At 43.4% G+C, this 13,546-nt stretch overlaps 1 protein-coding gene across 3 annotated transcripts; it reads left to right on the top strand.

The window, feature by feature from the left end:
* Positions 1-1,290: 1,290 nt before the first annotated feature.
* On the top strand, positions 1,291-13,517 carry slc25a24 (solute carrier family 25 member 24). 3 transcript variants are annotated; one of them, XM_086223806.1, is made up of 11 exons: positions 1,291-1,690; positions 1,833-2,019; positions 4,468-4,594; positions 4,892-4,979; positions 6,773-6,884; positions 9,533-9,691; positions 10,576-10,728; positions 11,505-11,612; positions 11,860-12,027; positions 12,111-12,261; positions 12,904-13,517. In XM_086223806.1, exons 2-11 carry the CDS (start codon positions 1,840-1,842, stop codon positions 13,083-13,085), a joined length of 1,428 nt encoding a protein of 475 aa, XP_086079932.1. In that variant the 5' UTR covers positions 1,291-1,690; positions 1,833-1,839; the 3' UTR covers positions 13,086-13,517. The 3 variants fall into 3 exon arrangements, with proteins under 3 accessions (XP_086079932.1, XP_086079931.1, XP_086079934.1); XM_086223805.1 differs by having other exon boundaries at positions 1,296-2,019; XM_086223808.1 differs by lacking the exons at positions 1,291-1,690; positions 1,833-2,019 and adding an exon at positions 3,184-3,360.
* Positions 13,518-13,546: the final 29 nt, after the last annotated feature.

Raw genomic sequence — 13,546 nt, 5'->3', positions numbered from 1 at the left:
GACAAGCTAGTTCCGGTGTTGCTTTTTCATAATAAAACCAAGGGAGCCGAGTCAAACTTACTGTCACGCTTATTTGAATCCTTCATTTCAATTATTTAATTAATGTTTGGTAAACTTTGTTTTTTTTTACCCTGCAATTGAGAGCCACAATTACAAAGTGCTTCATAAAATATAATTAAAAAGAAAAAATATGAAGAAGCTTAAAAGCAACACACAAAAATTTTAAGATGGCCCCAAAAATAGACTCATTTAGAAGAAATATAATATAAATGTGAGAAAGAATGCACAAATTTCATACTTAATTAATTCATTTATTTCTCATTTTATCATTGTAACTGTTAATACATCTGTATTGGGGCAGTACAGTGGTGCAGTGGTCAGCACTGTAACCTCATAGCAAGAAGGTTCTGGGTTGAAGCCCCGGCTTGGGCACGGGGTCTTTCTGTGTGGAGTCTGCATGTTCTCCCTGTGCCTGCGTGGGTTCTCTCCGATACTCCAGCTTCCTCCCACAGTCCAAAGACATCAAGAGGGGACCAGGTTAATCCAGACTCTAAATTGACCGTAGGTGTGGCTGTGAGTGTGAATGGTTGTCTGTATGTATATGTAGGCCCAGCGATATGGACTGGTGACCTGACCTGGGTGAACCCTGCCTCTTGCCCAAAAGCCACTGGGATAGGCTTTAGCCCCCCCCCCCTGACTGTCAACAGATGAGCAGAAGACAATGGATGGGTGGATATTGAAACTGAAACTGAAACTTGGTGGTCATCATCTGTTGCATCTGCAGCAACTGATTGATTTATAGGGTTTTTCAAGGCCCTGCCATGGACTGGTGACCTGTCCAGGGTGAACCCGCCTGTCGTCCGAGCGTAAAAACATTTTCCAATATATTTGAATGATGTTTTGTGCTTTTATTTTGATGGTACCACAAACCAAACGGATGTACGGTGATAACCCCTAGTACACAGACACGAGCTCCAACTTCCCGCCTACCCTCTCCATCGCTCCCTGGCGGTCGTTGAAGTTGAGGAAAACAGCACAACGCAGTGAATACCACATCAACAGTTTAGGATTTGTCGCCACCCTCTGGTATAACTGAGGTACTGCTACGTCACGATGTAAGAACCGCACTTAATCGGGCCTCCCCAAATCCACGACTGGGGCAACAATTGAGAGGGCGAATGATAAAAGTTGGGGGCGGGGACTACATGTAGCCAGCTGTCAGATGCCTTTAGGTGTGAGTCACAAAGCTGAAACAAACCATGAGAAGCTGCTGTGGCTGCAGCGATGATTTTACACATACATGCGCGTGCATGTGAGTGACTGTTACCACAACAACACAACAAAACTATGAAGAAAATATACCGAAACCGTAGGGGAAGGGATATGAAAACAGAACAAGCAGCTTTGAGGTCTTAAATGAGTTGGAAACCCTGTGGTTCCTGGTGAAGGGTGTGTCTCTGATGTTTGCGCAGTAAAAAGAGGAGGTCCCCAAGGCAAACTCAGCCGAGTCCGTCTGCTCTCCAACCTACCTCATCCGGTTCCTTTAAAGAAAAAAAGAAACAAATCAACATTGTACCGTCTCATCTTGCGGATTCTACACCATTTATCCGCATGTGGACTCTTCTCTTCCAAGCTGCACGGCGGAAACCCCGAGCTTGAAACCAGAAGTGCCAATCGCTGGAATCAGTTGGTGGTGTTCTTTTTTTTTCTCTCTCTCTCTCTCTCTGGACGAGTTTAATTTCCCATCTCGGTTGTGTGTGTGTGTGTGTGTGTGTGTGTGTGTGTGTGTGTGTGTGTGTTGATTCCTGCGGGCCCGGACTGTCCACTGACAGTTTAACCATGTACCAAGTTGTAAGGAAACTGTTTTTCACGGACTGTCGGTGCGCAGCAGATGCGTCAAAAACATACGAGGAGTTGTTCGAGAAACTGGACGTCAACAAGGATGGAAAAGTGGATGTTTCCGAGCTGAGGGCAGGCCTTGCTGCCATGGGCATCCGGACCGGGAAGGGAGCCGCTCAGGTAGGGCCAGGACTCAATCACCAGTATCACATGGGTTCGAGAGAGAGAGAGAGAGAGAGAGAGAGAGAGAGAGAGAGAGAGAGAGAGAGAGAGAGAGAGAGAGAGAGAGAGAGAGAGAGAGAGAGAGAGAGAGAGAGAGAGAGAGAGAGAGAGAGAGAGAGAGAGAGAGAGAGAGAGAGAGAGAGAGAGAGAGAGAGAGAGAGAGCAAAGGGCGATGGGAGGGAGCAACAGCCACAGGATGAACCAGTATCACACAGTGATGCTGCCATAACTGATGACGTTGCTAAACAATTCATCCCTGGCACACCGCTAAAGAACAAATCTGTGTAACTGAGGAAGGGTTAAAGATGCGGGGTGATAGTCTGATGGCCGATGATCAGGCCATCATGGCTCTTCTTGTTTATGATGAAGCCATGATGAAGTGTAGGCTTTGCCAAATGATTTGGGAAATTGACAAAAATGCTACTTTTTCCAAATTCACTTTGTTTATATGTGTTTTTTTTCTTTTGCAGTGGAACAAAATGTCAATATCATAAACTTATCTTTAAAACAGATATTGGCAAATGTCAGCAATCAACCAAATCAGCTGTAAATGATCAGATATCGGCGGTTCTCGTCGATAATGTGGATCACGCTCATGTGCGAGACCTCTACTTCTGTGGTGGCTGGTCCACTTTGGGCTAAAGACATGAAACTACATGAATAAGATGCATCTTTTATTCCTGTGTTATCAACTCTCATCCCAGAGGCCCTTTTTGAAACGATCACATGACGTTCGTAGAGTTTTAACCCTGTCATTCCTCAGCAAGAGCAGGATCATCTTCATCCGTGCCGTATGTCTCCGCCTTCGTGTTCGCCTCCAGTTTTGAGGGATTACAAAAGTCATATTTGTCCTTAAATCAAGTTCTATGCAACCAGTTTCCTAATTTTTCCTAATTCCAGGTCCAGTTATGAATATCATTAAGTTATTGATTACTATCATAACAGCTGGCAGGCCAAATCAAAGCCGTTAGCAGCGATTCACCTCTAAGCGCTTGTGGTTTGACTCCCTCCTGATTGCACACCTGTACAGGTGTGGGTGGGAAACCATCATGCGCGGGATTCCCAGTGGGAGTGTCATTTCTGAAGTGTGCATGCGACTGGTTTCTCAAGACTTACGGCAGCAAGTTGAGGCTGGTTGTTCAAAGCGTCTGAGGAGGAATTGCAGGAGCACAAGTCTCCGAGGGGTCGGTGAGCTTTTTATTGTGGGTTGCGGCTGAAGAGGAAGGTTCCACCTTTGTTTATCCACTAATCAGAGAATTCTTCAGGCTGATGACTCTGACAGCAGCATCAGGAGCAAAGGTTAGGAAGGTTTACTGCTCTGTGGGTGAGCAGGCGCCATAAGTACCAGTAACTATGTGGTAATGAGATGATTAATGGATGCTGATAAATGAACTCTGATCACCAGCAGTGGTGGAAGAAATATTCTGACTCTTTTGCCCAAATAAAAGCACTCATAGTGTAGAAATACTCCATTGCAGGTAAACATCCTTTCATCAATCATGTCGCTCTAGTAAAAGTACAAAGATTTATCAGCAAATGTTCCTGATTCCCTATTACGCCCCGCTTCTGATTTTTTAAAGATGTGTAATTGCGGTAATACTTATGAGTCACAGTGCAAGAAACTTTTTCCTGCTGCACCTGGTGAAGATGCAGTAAATTTTACCACTTTATACAGCATTAGGTAGTTAAATTGAGTAGAAAAACAAACAAGGATGCGAGAAAATCTTTCCTTTTAGTGAGATAAATGAGATGTAAGGAGCAACGCTATCATACGCGCTCCGCTATTAAAACCAGATAACATTAGCCAGATAATTTGACCTCTTTGGGCTTCAGAGAAAAATTCTTTAATCCAAATCATGTGAGAAGTGTGGAGAGGAGCACTGACTAGTCACTGATTTTTGTCATAAGCCTGAAAGTTGCCAGCAATGAGCCACATTGGTCAAATAGATTTGACATGTTTGTTGTTGTTGTTTTGTTTTTTTTAGCCCTGAATTCATTCTTACAGGCAGAAAGCAAAGCCTGATTCTCTCTCCTTGCTCCTGATATCTGTTGTCAAAGAATGAAATAGGCCAAATGCTGGGGTGAACCAGAGGGAAGTGGCAGAACGCAAAGCTGTTCCCCTCTGATACAGAGTTTGGTCAGAATGAACCTTTTAGCTCATGTTTTATCCTGCGAACAGACATACGGTACCAACGGTACCTCTCTGGCTAAAGTAGAAGAAGCACAACAGCAACATGAATCCCAAATGAGCAAATAGTCGCTGACGCCACGGAAGCCTGCGAACAGGACGTGAGGTCCGGGGCGCTCATCAAGATTTAACCACCAACTGTAAGAGGACGAGATGGCGGCAGAACCAGAACCTCCCGTCACATGAACTCATTCACAAATCTGCTGTGTCTCCTTCAGAAAATCGTTTCCTCTGGAGACCAGGACAAAGATGACGGGCTCGACTTCAACGAGTTCTCCAAGTACCTGAAGGAGCACGAGAAGAAGTTACAACTGACCTTCAAGAGTCTGGACAAAAACCTGGATGGTATGCTGTTGACCCCCCCCCCCCCCCCCCCCCACCCCACTGGTCCATGAATTGGTCGTTATGCTCTCAGTGGACCACAATCTCTCATTGCTTGAGAAATCAGTCCAGTTGTCATTTTATTTATTTATTTATTTTAATTTTGAGAGTAAAAGCATGAAGCTAATGTTGTGTTTCTAAGAATGAGGTGATGCCTGAGTTGCTCTGTGTGTCTCTACTCCTCCTCTGTGCAGGTGAGTGAGAGGTTCTTCTCTCTTTTTTGTTGAAATGCAAAATGTATCTTTTTTTTTTTCTCAACAGGCCGAATTGACTTCATGGAGATCCAGCAGTCACTCGCAGATCTGGGACTGGACATCAGCAAGGAGGAGGCCGAGAAGATCCTTCAGAGGTATTTTCTGTTCCGGATTGCATTACAGCTGCAAGATTATATATATATATATATATATATATATATATATATATATATATATATATATATATATATATATATATATATATATATATATATTTTTTTATATATATATATGTGTGTGTGTGTGTGTGTCTCTCTCTCTCCTGAGATGTTTGAACTAAAAGTAAAAGCCAACTTGTGATAAGAGCGATGGGGCCTGGGGACCAGTGTGAGGGGCTGATAACCAGTTCAGTGTGTAATGAGACCAGTTGCTACATGATTAAGACGTTTCTAGGTCCCAGTGGAGTTGGAGACAGTAGCCAGAGTAATAAATGATAACATACATGCATAACTGGAGCAAGGTGATGTTGAGTTCCTAACTCCCAATTAAGAAAGAAACCTCTCGATGTGACCGGAGCACGAAGAGCTCACAGGTCCAGCCAGGTTTGTTCGGGCAGCTGCTGAATCACTCCTTTTTACGTTTGCGTAACCAGAAGAGGGAGCTGGAGGGAACGTGATCGTGAAAACCTTGAAAGAGAAGTGAAGCAGGATGAGCGTGACAGTGAATCAGATCGTCTTAAACCACAGACAGTAATTGATGAGTGTGTCAGCCACGGAAGCAGGAAATGAAAGAGAGAGAGGCCAGATGAGGACAGAGGCCCATTTCATTGGAGAAGGCATGAATTCATTTGAAGAAAATCAATTCTATATCAAAAGTTTGCCTAGAAATGCTTCGGCAATGGCTGGATTGGATAGTAATGGAGTAAATATGTTACTGCAAGATTTTTAAGAAATGGTTGTTAAGTTGCTCCACCACAATCTCTTGGCACTGAGTGACTGTTCCCTCCCCCTCTCCCTCCCTCCCTTCTTCTATGTCTCCCCCCCCTCTCTCCCTCCCTCTCTCTCTCTCTCTCTCTCTGTGACTCCAGACAGTGAATGGCGTTGCATGTGGTTGTAGTGCACCGTGATGCAACTTTTTAAAATTGCATGTCTAAATTGACCTTTCACAAATACGATACATGTAGCAATCAGTAAACGTCTTTATTTTTACTCTCAATCTAAGTTTGATCTGCTGACTGGCAAACTGACGTCGGTGAATAACGACGTCAGAGGTAATGAAATGATTGAAGGAGAACGCAGCAGGAGGATTAGAGGCTGGTTCATTAAGAGCTTTTGTCCTCCCAGCTCATGCTAAGGAAGTTAGCATAGATGAAGCCTCCCAACTGCCTGGTTGAATGCAGAGGCATTAAACTGCTGATGGGCTGTTTTTGGGTTGTCCCTCCGTCTGTCCATCCGTGTGGAACATGAACACGATATCTTTGGAATGGAATCTCCTCAAATGGAGAAATGAATGTTCGCTGTGACTCAACCATATTGTTGAGAAATGAAACCTGGAGGTCAAATGTCAAAGCAACAGGAATCATACAACCGCAATGGAAGTTTTTAATAGTTTAGCTGTAGCAACTTTTCAAACAATTCACTTCCATTCCTCCCTGCAGTCAAACAGCATTCCTTCCTCTTATCTTTATTGTGGAGTGTCATTCCAAACCAAGAGTTTTAACAATTTTTCTGTGGTTGAGAGGTGAGTTTTCACCCTCTCTCAAAGTGGCTGGACAGTAGAGAAGCCCAGCACGCTAACTCGGCCGAGGCTGAGGGTCATTTGAGTGTCAGAATGGCAGAGAGAGAAAACAATGGTAAAGAGTTAGGACATGCTTCAAGAACATGAGCATAAATGCTGCTGTTAGATACATTTTGAACAATTCCCATGTCTTCTGTCCATCCTTGTACAGTATCGATGTGGATGGGACCATGACTGTGGACTGGAATGAATGGAGAGAACATTTCCTGTTTAACACAGCTACCAGCCTGCAGGACATTATCAGATACTGGAAACACACCACGGTAAGAGGATGCGTGACCTCGTAGCATACAGTCTTCATGCTCCGAAGACACACTAGAACTACTTGCTGCACACCAGAACAGAGAGAGAAAACAAATGTTTGTCTCAGTGTTTATACAGCGGTAAGCTAAGGTCTGTTCGCTGATGGATGGTTGGCCTGTGGTTCGGGGAAGTCTCCTGTATTTCTGTAGTACCAAACTATTCTAATTCCCTCGACTCGTCCCCTCATGGTCACAAGCACCTGAACGCAACATCCAACAACTCTGTGTCCACCTTCACAGTAAGTTTACACACAAGTGAGCCTCTCCAAAGACCTGGATTCTGTTTTGTTCAGCATGATTATCCTGAACAAATTGTACAAGTCTCATAGACTCGTGTTAGCCATAGAATTTATTTTCAGCAGTCGTCAAGGTTTCCTTTGGCTTTTACTACGGCTGCATGTCAGAAACACAGCCAGCTCTAGTCAATGGCTAATCTCTTCACATTTGCCGCCTCTGTTCACTGGCACAACCTTCAGGCTCTAATAAACCTGTGGCTGCTAAACTTGGTAGAGATAATCTAATTTCAGTCTGACCTAAAGGGGGATTAAGTTGTCAGTGGGATTGGGACAGAACAAGGAGAGAGGAAGTGAGCCTAGAACAGTACAGGACAGGTAAGGCTGAGGTTGCTGGGATGAGGCATCGTGGACCTGAAGCAGTGAAGCAGCTCCAGTACTCTCACTCACTGAGCACCAGAGAATCTGGAGCTATCCTCCCAAACTGGACCTGCAGCCATATTTCATCTGACCGGGAACTTTTGTAGAGTCACTTGAAGGATCCTGATCAGTTCAGGAGGAACTTTCTATCACCTGGGACTGAATTGTTCTGAAGCTTTCTAAAAGGCTTGCGATGGCCATGGCTCTGCTGCAGCCTCAGCAGCAGCAGCTTCAGCAGCAGCAGAGAAACTGGTTCTTCATCGACTTGGATGACGATGGCTTGATTTATGAGGTGGATGTAGAAATGGTAGGTTCCTCAAACTTGTTTGGAGTGGGGTTTTTTTTAATGGTGGAACCCTTCCAGTTTTCTGGTGTCACGTATACAGTAGTACACTCATGGTGCACGAATAAACAAACCTACAATTATTGTTTTGAACAGCACTGAATATGAAATTACTTTATTTTGTTGAAGATATTTTTGATTGTCAGCCATTTAATTTTTTTAAACAGCATCACTCAAATATTTTGGTGTTTTTATTACTAGTTGAAGTTTACACGCTTGAGGATCAGAATATCTGTACTTTGTGTGCCTTTTTCTTGAAAGTCAAGTAGACTCATGTTCCTAACTTGTTTATTATATCACAAAGGTACACACAATAATCGCAATATCACAGTATCACCAACTCACACTGCACTACAGTATAATGTGTAGATTTTTATTTTTGGGTAAGAAACAGGAAGTTAAAGTGTAGGAATCTGAAGGAATATTTGGTGGACAAACTAGATAATGTAACGATAACTCAAACGGCGCTGATGTTTATTTTGGAACTGTAAAGCTCCTGTTTCTGTGTCAGAATTATTCAGTAACCATATTCCGAGGATCGTAAATGTTCATGTTTTAATTTACGTGAAAGTAATTGACCGTTGTATTGCGCTCTGACTTTTTAATTAAGTTTCAGCATCGCAATGACTTTGAAAATCTAGCAACAGCCGAGCTTGAGATGAACTTAAGATGAGAACCTCCTGTCAGTAAAAACAGCTGGAGGTGAATTGAACAGAGTTTCTGAGGCTGTTATTGGTGGAGGTTTTTCATTGGATTGAAACAGTGCCTTTTATATATCTTGTGGTCCTCTGGCTAACCATGAAAGTGCCAAAGAGAACAGAAATGTAATAAAATCTCATAGTAAAAGACTTTTCTGTATAGCAACACACAGGCATGCATTGATTCACAAGGCCTTTCTGGTAAAGTCTTATTGAACCTTTAAAGAACCTTCACTGAAGGAACCTTCCTGCTTTTCACATTATTGTGTTGACTCCCCATGCATCACGTTAAGAGGGTGTTAATGATGCAACTGGATTTAAGTGCTGTGCAAGGAGTTCTCTTGGAGTTATGCAACTTTTGGGATGAGGATAAGGTGTTTGGCTGGTTGGCCAGGTTTAGGTTCAAGGTGAGGCTGTGAATGCTCAAACTCCAGAGCTTGCTGCCAGGGATTTGAATTAATATTTCAAAACGCCTCTTTTATACTTCATCAATATTCACCTTTTCCAGGAAGCAAATCGCACCTGATCTGCTGGCGTTACAGGCTCGGATTGTTTTGGCAGCTTTTGGAGAACAAACCCCTCGTGTTTCAGCTTTAAAGGACCAATCTGTGGGATTAAAGCGGATCCGTTCACAGAAATGGAAATTTATTCACAATTATATTTTCATGTCTAGGATGTGGATCCTCTTCCACTGAACATGCGAAACTGCACCGTTATGTTTCTACAGGGACAAACTAAAGACTGGAGATTAGATTTTGTAAGATCTTGAATGTAAAATGTTTAAAACACAGGGATTGTCTGAGGGTGGCGCTCTGATAACATTGTTGGTTAATCTACATGTTTGGCCTGCTCGCGGGGAGGAGAGGGGACTGCAAGGACGGTGGCTTGTGTTGAATTGCCTCCCCTTGTGTGCAGGTGCTGGACATTGGTGACAGCCTCACCATCCCAGATGAGTTCACAGAGGAGGAGAAGACCACTGGGATGTGGTGGAAGCAGCTGACGGCGGGGGCCATGGCAGGTGCGGTGTCCCGTACGGGAACGGCCCCGCTGGACAGAATGAAGGTCTTCATGCAGGTGTGTCAAATTTGTGTGTTTTTTAAAATATCCATAAACCCCATTCAGAATAAGGTGGCGCTTTAACTTTTTTTTTGTTTTTTTGTTTGGCTCCGTTTATTTGATTTCACTAGAAGTTACAATTTGTTCGTGATCATAAGCAAGGTAGCACTTCCTAGTTCACTTTCCACACCAGTAGGGGGAAGCATAATAATTACTGGGGTGGCTAGCAAAGAAAAGCTAATTTCATTAGCATGAGCCGTAGGGCAACAATGAGTTTACATGTCGATTTGCATGTCAAACCTACAGGAGAGAATTAGGGCCACCCATGAGAGAAAAAAAATAAGAGGTAGATTTTTTTTTTCATCATGCACTTGCATACGCAATGTTGGGAAAAAACTTGAAATACAACGTTGAGAATAAAGTTGACCTTTTGAGACTGTAACAACAAGCAAGCAGTTAAATGAACTGGTGAAACTATACTCGGCTTTAGTAACAGAGAAATACTTTCTCTTTTAGCTCACAAACACGCTGTAGTTATCAGTATTTGGACTTTTAAGATCCTGTGCTGAAAACTGCAACTGTTCAAGACATTCTCTGGCGACTTTTTTCTCGAAGTACGGGATGAAAAAAAAATCTACCTCCTCTAATTTTTTTTTTCTCATGGGTGGCCTTAATAATCTTCCGTACAAACCTCACATTTGGTCGCAATCTTTGGTTTTTACGGAAAAAAATGAGAATACAAATTTTTAAAAAATTCAGTCCGTTACATCAAAGTACGATGAACCTGTGTGCTTGGGGGGAGAAAGTTACAGATTAAAAATGAAGTCATTCAGATGATTAACTTGTGATTCATTTTCTACACACCTCTCATAAAAATAGCATGCCTTTTTTTGTGTCTACAGGTGCATTCCTCCAAGAGCAACAAGATCAGCCTGGTCAGTGGTTTCAAGCAAATGTTAAAAGAAGGAGGTGTGGCATCTCTGTGGAGAGGAAATGGTATTAATGTCCTGAAGATTGCCCCTGAGACTGCCATCAAATTCATGGCCTACGAGCAGGTAAATCCTGAACCCCTCCAAGCACACGTTTGCTTTTTAAGGCTGGGAAGAATCGAGGATGGATTTTCGGTACAATTGAGCTGATTGAACTACTAGTTAGTGCTTGTTACCAATATTTTGTGTAAGAAGTTCGGTTGGAAAGGCCAAATTTTGACAATTGTTGGATCATATCCAAATGAGCCGACAGGCCACCATCGATCCTCCTCATGCTTGGAGAGAGAGGGGCGTGCGAGGGGTGTAGAGTCCCTGGTTTCACTGCTGGATGTGACTAGATCCCACACGTTAGTCCTTAAACATTGCATGATACTCTTTCAGTCTGAAGAGCCTTTTAATTATTCAACATAATATTATAATTTAAATGAATACATCCATACCATGCCATGTTGTCACTGCGGTGCACGGGTTAAGCGTTTTTATGTAAAATTTTGTGCTTCAAGGAATTTGTAACAAACCTCTGGAGGCTGAACCATGCATCCTAAAGCCTGACTGCTGCATGCTTTGCAGAATGTTTCAAAAACTTTGGTTGGACTTCATAGCGCGACTGAAGTGTATAACTTCAATAATGGGGCAAAGATCTGAACGCTAAACAATTAATTTGATGATTGCTCAATCCGTCTATGACTCTGTTCAGATTAAGGTCATCAGAACCTGCTGCTGACACGGCAGCATCTCTCTATATGGGGTTTATATCAGAATATTGCTATCCGCGTGAATGTAAGCAGTGTTGGTTTAGTCACTCTGTTGTCCTGTAACTTTCTCTTGACGCTGTTTCACAGTATAAGAAGCTGCTGTCCAGTGAACCAGGAAAGGTCAAGACTCACGAGAGGTTCATGGCTGGATCGCTGGCGGGAGCAACTGCACAAACAGCCATTTATCCCATGGAGGTGAGCAGAGCTTTGCTGGCTGGTACTTAACGCCACCACCCTCCATAACTCACAGGCCCCTGTATGCTGTTAATACAATATTTAGGGTCTGTTCCTTCTTGATTTAATGTTGTCTTTCCTTGTCCTACATTGTGGTTTAATTTCAAGTGATGACACACAACATGATCACTTATTATTGAACCTGATCTTCTGGCTTTCACTGAAACGCCCATGCGAGACCCGCTCTGATCATCCTTTGTCGTATCAGGTGATGAAAACCCGTCTGACACTGAGGAAGACAGGGCAGTATTCAGGAATGTTTGACTGTGCCAAGAAAATTCTGAAGAAGGAAGGAGTGAAGGCTTTTTACAAGGGCTACATTCCTAATATTCTGGGCATCATTCCCTATGCTGGGATAGACCTGGCAGTGTATGAGGTGCGTGGCAGTGGATCCATACAACTCCTGTTTGGTTCCCTCGTGTACTGCTATGACACAAACACCTGCTTCATCCTTGACAGAGCATGAAGAACCTCTGGTTGTCCCGCTACGCTAAAGACACAGCTAACCCAGGAGTGCTGGTGCTGCTGGGCTGTGGTACCATCTCCAGCACCTGTGGCCAGCTGGCCAGCTACCCCCTGGCTCTGGTCCGCACCAGGATGCAGGCGCAAGGTACGAATCACTTAATTATTAAAAGATTGAAAGGAGGGGGTTAGGCTTGTGATGTTGGATTACTTACGTTGTGTTGAAGTGCTTGTGAGAGGTCCCTTAGTGCTAAATCTTTTCCAGTGAGTCCACTTAATACTACTCCTATCTGACTTCACTTAGCTTTTTTAGGAGATAACTTCATTGTGGTTTATAAGTCAGATATTTCTGTTGCTCAAACGCGCATTTGTATGATTAGGGCAGAGGAAAAGATATGAAGCTCTGGATGCCATTAGTGAATGGCAAAGCTTGTTAGCTAAAGTTACAAAAGAGGTAGTCGCATCTGGTTGGTGAAAGGAACTGGATTAAACCCCAGTCCCCCTGCCTTGTCTTTATGCTAAGCTAATTAAAGCAGTAGCTTTGGATTTAATGGACAGACAAGAAGGTTATATTGATCCTCTTGTTAAACCTTCAGGAAGATGGATAAGAATTGTATTTCAGAAAATGTCTAACTTCTTGCAAGTGTTGACTCTCAGCTGCTAATGTTTAAATCCATACAATAATCACCGTTTATTTTCAGCTCTTTAACCTCTATTACTGTCATTTCTAACTGACTGCGCTGAGGTCAAAATATGCTTTATGGTGCTGATTCAACCTCTCTTTTCTCAGCGTCTGTTGAAGGTTCAGAGCAGCTGCCGATGAATCTAATGGTGAAGAAGATTCTGGAAAAGGAAGGCTTCTTTGGTCTCTACCGTGGCATCTTGCCCAACTTTATGAAAGTACTGCCGGCTGTCAGCATCAGCTACGTGGTGTATGAGTACATGCGCTCTGGCTTGGGCATTCAGAAATAGGAAACAGTCATTTCTAACTATTTGGGTCCCTGACGAAAGATGTGCAGCAGTTTCATTTTAAAAAATTCTTTCCTCAAACATATGAGGGAAAGTGATATAAGACTATAAAAGATGTGGATGTAGATAGGGGGATGTCGCCTGTTAGTTTACGGGCTCTCTGTTTGGCAGTTTGGCTGCACCCATCTTGTTTTTGATGAGAGGGTGATGCTGAAGAGGATTGAGGGTGCTCAGGCAGGTTGGCGTTGCCCTCCTCCTGAGGACGCCCCGGTCCAGAGCACGGCCCTACAGTCTCGTCAGTCGCACTTGCACACATTTGAATCCACCAACCCCAACAAGTTGATTGATTTGTTTGGTATCATGGCACAAAACAGTAGATTCTCCACTTGACAGTTCTGTCTGCAAACTGTTGCCCCCCCCCCCCCCGCCATCAAATTAGCTTCACTTTTCAGACCCATAAGCAA

The sequence above is a fragment of the Aulostomus chinensis genome, chromosome 14 (assembly GCF_037954235.1).
Source record: "Aulostomus chinensis isolate RoL2024-O1b breed Wild chromosome 14, RoL_Achi_v1.0, whole genome shotgun sequence".
In the NCBI taxonomy this organism is placed as follows: Eukaryota; Metazoa; Chordata; class Actinopteri; order Syngnathiformes; family Aulostomidae; genus Aulostomus; species Aulostomus chinensis.
This window is presented reverse-complemented; position numbering and strand designations above follow the sequence as displayed.

Bases quoted from the DNA above. Each gene is read 5' to 3' on its own strand.
- slc25a24 (XM_086223806.1), top strand. From the start codon at position 1,840: ATGTACCAAGTTGTAAGGAAACTGTTTTTCACGGACTGTCGGTGCGCA. The intron at 11,613-11,859 runs GTGAGCAGAGCT...TTGTCGTATCAG, and splicing joins CAGCCATTTATCCCATGGAG to GTGATGAAAACCCGTCTGAC. The intron at 12,262-12,903 runs GTACGAATCACT...CTCTTTTCTCAG, and splicing joins CACCAGGATGCAGGCGCAAG to CGTCTGTTGAAGGTTCAGAG.